Raw genomic sequence first — 7,127 nt, 5'->3', positions numbered from 1 at the left:
GCTTTGCTGTCTTTGTTTTTATTTTAGTTACAGACACATATGAGCCTTCACATTTACTGTCCGCCAGCAATAGAATGTCCACTGTATAAAACAACGCTGTTTTTAGATCAGAGGTGATCAGAGATGCAAAAATTGTAAAGCTACTACAAGGAACTTTAGCTGTTTGTGGATTCTGGTTGCCCCTTTGGACAAAATTTGAGGATGGTGAACTTTTCTCAGACTGTGAGACCCCTGAACTCATCCTCAGTACTCAGCCATAAAAAATAGTGTTGATTTTATGACTCATCCAAACTGGATAAATTGGAATCTGACCCGGTGAGGAGCATTACGAATAACTATAATATTAACATTGATATAGCCATTGAGCGTCATATAGAGGCATCAATATTAAAATTGAGACCGTTTCATAACCAGCTAAATGTTCCCTTGTAGTACATTTAAGATAATTGTCTGAACCAAAAGTTATTTGAAATGATTTTATCCAAAGGGGCTCTGTGGAACATGGGCAGAGAGAGGCACTGAGACGAGACACTTGAGAACATGCGTTAAGTCACATCCTTTGGACTGTTGCAGAAAAATCCAATTTGAGTCCTTCACAAAAAATCCACAGTCCATCAGCATTCAACAATGTAAACAATCGTCCACAGGTTTGTTTAGGTAAACGCAGGGTTCGTACGGGTGCTTGAAATCCTTGAAAGTGCTTGAATTTCAGTGTTGTGTTTTCAAGGTCTGAAAAGTACTTGGATTTTAGTTTAAGTGCTTGAAAGTGCTTGACATTATAACTCTGTCTTCCACAAAATTGTTATCAGACTGGATAATTAATTTCTGAAGTTTTTGCTATTATGAAACATAATTTTAGATGTTTACAGCATAATACAATGTACATAATTGTGATAAGAAAAAATCATGAGTGTATATATATTCCTGTAGATACGTATTTTACCCCAGCAAAAAGGTGCTGGAAAATCTTTAAAATTACCCTTAAAAGTGCTTGAAAAGTGCTTGAATTTGACCTTGAAAAATGTGTACAAACCCTGTAAACCAGAGAGACGGGGGAAGGTCTCAGTTTTCACGTGACGTCACAAACTGCTCACGTGTGGCCACTGGAAAAAAAGGAATTACACATATAAATTGCTACAGCTTGTTACATAGATCCCCTTTATTGTCAGTGTTTGAGGTGCTTGCTGTATGTCAGTTTTTCTAACCTTGAAATAACATCTACGTCCGACTCATAAGTACAGGTCAGGGCCTTAGTGTGGACATGAGGCGTGAGTGGTTCAACCAGAGTGAGTTTTCTTCCCTGATTGTTTACGATCTAAAGACTTGAAGAGGTAAAAGTATAAATAATTTCACAAGAAAACTGTATCCTCAAATTTTTTAGGTTCAGCGCCACTGCTGAATATATTCAGGAACATCCACCGTGACAGACTTTGAACCTTACATTTCATGCTATTGTTTACTGGTGGAAATATTCTGTTTTGTTCCTGAATGTAAACATGGCAAACATAACCACTTTTGGCAGTCTACCACACAGATCTTTCGGAGAAAGCCTTCACAGTGTTTGATCAGAGTTTGTTCACCAACATCAGTGGTAAACATCTGTTCAATGTCAGACATTAATGAACAAATCCTTTGTGTCGGGATTTGATTAACAATCTCACACGGGGAAGTGCTCCTTCACAGCTGCAGTCATGGTTGTCCATAATCGAAAACCGCAAAATATTAGAAGGTCATTACAACAAAGAGCAGAATAAAACAGATGAAGAACTATTACAGTAACAAAGGATGGATGATTCTTGCAAACAGATCAACACAAACCTAAATTAATGGTTAGTAATTTTCGTATTTTCATTCAGATTTTGTTGGATGAAAAGCAGCAGATTTTAGTGTCTCCACAAATACATTTGTTGAATCACTTCTCTTTGTCAGCTCCTGTCTTTATTTCTTGAGTTAAGTTTTAACGTCCTTGACAGCAGTCCTTGAAGCGAGCGTAAATAAAAAAAAAAAATTGACTTGAAACAAATTCGTCAAGAACTTTTGAACAGGAGTCAAGAAGAGTGCGTATGAAAGAAAACACTTCTCTTTTTGTTGCCTGAGAGTTCTGTCATTTGAGAGAGATTTTCAAAAGTGGGTCTCTGTTCAGATTTGCATTGTCGAATGAAAGCGCTTCATTTTCGCTCACTTGCCCTTTCATTCTCTTCCTGTGCCTGCACCTCTTTCCTTCCCAGTCGCTGCTAAGATCCATACCATTCCCCCCCCCCCCCCCCCCCATTCCAGCAACTTCATTCTTCTCCCGGTATAATAGTGGATTTTCCATGGTGGATTTTGTGGTGGGCTATTTCAGGCTCTGTACTGGCTCCTACATGCACCACTGTAATCCAATTGTGATAGTGTTAATTTTTAAAGCGTTATTATTGAAATTGCTGAGACCTAATTTTCTGATCCTGTCACCGTTGACGACTGCTGTAATCAGCTAATACAAGTTATTCCAGGCCATTAAGTCACTCGCAGGGATTGGTCGTGGTCAGTGAAGCAGCGGGGAGGGAGTGGAACGATAATATCTGTCTGGGATGTATAGCTTGTGTGCGCATTGGTGCTTGCAGTCATACAGGCAATCTATTTGTCTCAGTTTAACAAATCCCAGAGAGACTTTTTTTCCCCTCTTTTGTTACGTGTGTGTGTGTTCAGCTATGAGTGACCAACAGCAAGTCCTCTCAAAGGAGTTTGAATGGTACTATAAAGCTCTGCCTGTGTGTGTTTTATTTTTGTTTGGGTCCAGGTTCACGTCAGTGCTTTTGAAACTTGTTTCAATGCAAGAACACTTTTATGAGTGGCAGTAGAATACTAATGTTCGTGTGAGTTGTCGCTGTTACTATGGTTGGTGTGCGTGTGTGTGTGTGTGTGTGTGTGTGTGTGCAGGGGGGTCATTGTACCTCACACAGATTATTTTCTCTCCAGTGACTAATCTGTGAATAGACGTAACACACACACACACACACACACGCACACTCACATTGTGTTACATACAGGCGATACGGCCTGGACTCACAAACAACTCTTTTTGACTACTTGGTTGCCAGGAAACTTCGCCTGAGTCTTTGAGAGTGAGGGATAATAAAGGGAATGAATTGTGTGTGTGTGTGTGTGTGTGCATGCGTGTGTATCTGGCCTCTGCCACTGTCTGAGCTACTGGGGGCAGTTGGTTAACTCTCTTCGGGGGTGTGTGCTGCAGCCGGGGCTGTTAGCGTTGATTGCCTCTCAGACATCACCAGCTTAGACAAACCTCTGGACACAAAGCTCGGGGCTTCCTCGAAGCTGCTGAATCTCTCACAGACGAGGCCGAGCTGAGGCTGAGACAGACCGACCCGAGGCTGAGGATTTGTTTAAAATGTTTTAGATTTTAAAAAAAAATATATATAAAAGGTTGGGTTTCGACACCTGCATGGAGGACTGAAGCAGTTTACTCTGGACACCTATTGTGGACTGAGAGGATGAAATTGGTAAGTTTGAATGTGTTGTTCAAACTCAACTCTAGTATACGGACTTCATGATTAAAAAGCTACTTGACCGAAGTGTGTGTACACACTTGCTGTCCTTGAAAAAAAAGTACAGCTAATCCGACAGTGATGTTGCCAGGCCAAGAGCCTGTCATTATGCTGCCTGGTGCTGAGATGACTTTCTGGACAGTTTGACTGCAGTGGATGCAACTTTAATAAACCGCAGATAGAAATCCAGCAGTGACAGTTTGGAGAAACCTGAAGCGGCCGTCTAAGACGAAGAGAGGCACCCTGGGTAAGTGGGTTTCATTTGCCAACAGATGTGACAGCAAGCAGTATATTTATTATTTTTTGTGAGATATCTCATAAAATGCACACGATTGAAAGCAGTTCCCGACAGCAAATGACAGTTAGTAGCATTGATGTATGTTAGATGTGTTTAAACAGCATGTATAGCATCAGCTCAAAAATATGGGCCTCTTTTTGTGTGAATTTTATGGAACGGTGTCTGTGTAATCCCATAAAGACTGACACCAGCTGCCTGCCACAGAACAAGACAGGATGTTGTTGATTAAAAGTTATCACACTCATAAACAAAGCGAGATCAAATTGTCCCCAAAGCTTTCACCGTTCTCTTCATTCATTACTGCTTAAGCCTAGCTGTTGCAGTCTGCTACTTGTTGTCAGTGATGTAAATAAAGAGGTGGATAAACTATCATCAGCTATCAGGATCATGCTGCAGTTAATCAGCATTATAAAAAAGATAATGGCTTCGGCAAAGCATTGATTTTTTTTCCCGCTTTCATTACACTCCCTGTCATCTAAATCTGTGCTCGGTTTGATGCCACTTGCAATGAATTTGTCTCATAAACGTTTAATGTCGAACTAAAAATCAAACAGAGAGCCCTCCGCTGCCCTTTGTAGTATTTTGTATAACGTTAGAAAGAAACTTTTTCATCATCTCTCGTTTCTCCCACAGACCTCAAATGTGCTTTTTTAATCACCACACAGGCTGACTTAACAAATCCTACTTTTTTATTCAGGCTGCTCTTCTACCCAACTTCATTATTTTACTTCACATTACCTGACATAACAGAGACTTGACATGCTTTGGCAACCTGCTGCCTCCTTGATCCGTTTCTGAGACATAATTTGGGGACCTATTCAACCACCTTTTGAAAGCCACTGAGCTGAGGGTAAATTATTTGTTGAAAATTAAAGACCTTTGCACACCATTCAACACAGACTTGTTTGGATAGACTGGAAAGAGCCAACAAAAGAAGTCCGCTGCCGCTGTGACTCTGCTGTATGATTATGGTGACATGACAACCCGCTGTGAAACGGCTATAGAAGGTTGCTAAGGGATTACTTGAGCTGGGAACATCTTGTTTCATCATGTTACACCTAGAAATGCGAGGAATCTATTATTTGACAGTGAGTCCTCAGCACAGACTGGCACACACATGCTTTACCGTCCTGACCTTGTCTGGCATGCTGCTGATTGATTGGCAGGTCTGCACTGTGATCATGGGAACGAGGATGGAGGTGGCACAGCTTGAGGGCAGGATGAACACTGATGACTATAGAAAGCTACAGGGGCTTTTTCTGGTAAGTGTTTAACTGGTTTCTTTTTGCCAGTTTATTAATAGCCTCATACTGCAACACCTTTAAATGAGGCATTTATGCTCATTTTTCAAGTTCATAATTGTATTTTGTGATACTAATAAAATAGGTTTACATGCTTTAATGTTCAGAAAACACATCAGTTCTCTCATATTGTCCAGTGTATTCCCCCCTCTGTCTGAAAAGCTCTGTTTTAGCTCCTGTCTCTTTAAGCCCCCCCCCCCCCCAAAAAAAATCCAGTCTGCTCTGATTGGTCAGCTGTCACACACCTGACCCAACACCACTAACAATAGCAGCTGTTATAAATCAATTTATCCTTGCAAAACTAGCCAAACTCATCATAGATTATGCAAATATGTGACATGATCACTGAATTGAAGCCAGGACTACTGACGTGTCAGGAGTCTTTCTATGGGAGGGAGGAGCTTTGGTTGGTGTGAACTTTTTTAACTTTCAAGACCTTTTTCATACATAAGAACCTCTATAAAACACTGACAAAAAGTAGCATAATGGGTGTCTGGCCTTGGTCAGTCTCAGAGGCTGTGTTCAGTCCTGGTTTGGCCATGTTCACTGGGAGGGTGCTGAGCATGGTTCTGTTGCTGCCTGCTTTTCCCACTCCAGTTCTGGTGCCCATGCTGGCAACATTCTCCAGTGGGTCTCCCCCATCCCTGGCCTGAAGATCTCCTCCTCTTAGAAGAGTAAAAACCAACACTAGCTCCCAGTCCTGACCACTGGCTGCATGGCTAATTGATCTGACTAGGTAATGGCAGCTACAGTGAGCAGCAGTTTGCGTTTACTCTGCAGATTCTTACACGTCGCACCTTTTAGAAAAAAGTGATTGAGTTAGTGTATCTCTCTGTACCAGTATCCCACAGTACCACACCTCCAAGTCTCATAAGAAATGTGCAGACACATCTGCTGTTAATCTCGATACAGGACCCCTCAGGTGAATCTCGCTCCCTGTCCAGAGCTGAGTTCATTCATATGGCTTGGTCATCGGTTGGCCGTGGCTCCACGGAGGAATACGGCCTGTTGTTCGACAGCGTGGTCATCACGCAGGAGCACCGAGGCCTGCTCCTGGACATCGACGCTGTGAAAGAAGAAGGGCGTGTCGACTGGGGAGGTCTGTGCTCTTTTCTGCTGATGGAGCTCTCCGACAAAGTGAAGAACACCAGAACCAGCAGTGTGCCTTGCTGGAAGCCACCGCGCACTTTGACCTGTCCACACCGAGACCCGGTCCAAAAGGTAAAAAAGGGTCAATGAGCTCTTTGAGACATAAGAGAAGGAGAGTTTGTTGTGAGTTAGAACACATTGGCCATTTTAAATAGATCTTTAGCAGGATGTTATCTTTTTTCTTGGCCTTTGGCTTTTATTGATAGAACAGCTGGAGACATGACAGGAAAGAGGTTGCGGGGGGGTAGTGACACACAGCAAGGGGCCCCAGGCCGGGACTCAAACCCAGCGCCACTGCAGCAAGGACAAAGCCTCTGTACATGGGACGCCCGCCCTACCAACTGAGCTAAACAGCGCCCCAGCAGGATGTTATCTGAAATACATTTTGACATTGACTGACTGTAGAATCCAAAACTCTGCTGACTTGCTGGAATTCCAAATTATTAAACATTGTGTAAGGAGAATGTCTGAAAGTATTAGGGTCTTGCTCATCAAAATGGCACACCTCTTCTGAGATAAATGGCTCTGGACTCCTTTAAGTTTAACATCTATCAATTAATATGTAAATGAAGCGGCCGGGAATAAAGTGCCTACTGCTGTGGTTAAAGTGATGGCTCACCACTTTAATCTTTCAATCCAGAGAATGTCAAAATGTCAGAGTGTTGTGTAAGTTGTTTTGCAAATGGCTGGAAGGTTTCGACCCCTTTAGCTTAGATCAGTCAAAGAGAGGCAGACGGATTGATGTTGCTCAGAGGACTCTCATTTCTGTCCGTTCAGTAAAGTGTGGCGAGATTTCAGCTATATAGACAAAATGCAAAATGTGAAAAAAACACT

The 7,127-nt window shown here is 42.2% G+C and overlaps 1 protein-coding gene across 5 annotated transcripts in view; it reads left to right on the top strand.

The window, feature by feature from the left end:
• The first annotated feature begins 3,147 nt into the window (after positions 1-3,147).
• The window catches only part of LOC115594342 (WD repeat-containing protein 49), a 36,197-nt gene continuing 32,217 nt past the window's right edge, over positions 3,148-7,127 (top strand). The window contains exons 1-4 of one of the 5 annotated variants that reach the window (XM_030438381.1): positions 3,150-3,500; positions 3,724-3,792; positions 5,010-5,105; positions 6,057-6,365. In XM_030438381.1, coding sequence (XP_030294241.1) covers positions 5,025-5,105; positions 6,057-6,365 — 390 coding nt within the window. In that variant the 5' untranslated portion in view covers positions 3,150-3,500; positions 3,724-3,792; positions 5,010-5,024. Of the gene's footprint in view, positions 3,793-5,009; positions 5,106-5,741; positions 5,881-6,056; positions 6,366-7,127 lie in introns of those variants that run through there. The other 4 variants (XM_030438371.1, XM_030438399.1, XM_030438362.1 and 1 more) reach the window with 4 other exon arrangements.

Source organism: Sparus aurata, chromosome 2 (genome assembly GCF_900880675.1).
Source record: "Sparus aurata chromosome 2, fSpaAur1.1, whole genome shotgun sequence".
Classification (NCBI taxonomy): Eukaryota; Metazoa; Chordata; class Actinopteri; order Spariformes; family Sparidae; genus Sparus; species Sparus aurata.
The sequence above is the reverse complement of the archived record's forward strand: the minus strand, read 5'-3'. Positions and strand labels throughout refer to the sequence as shown.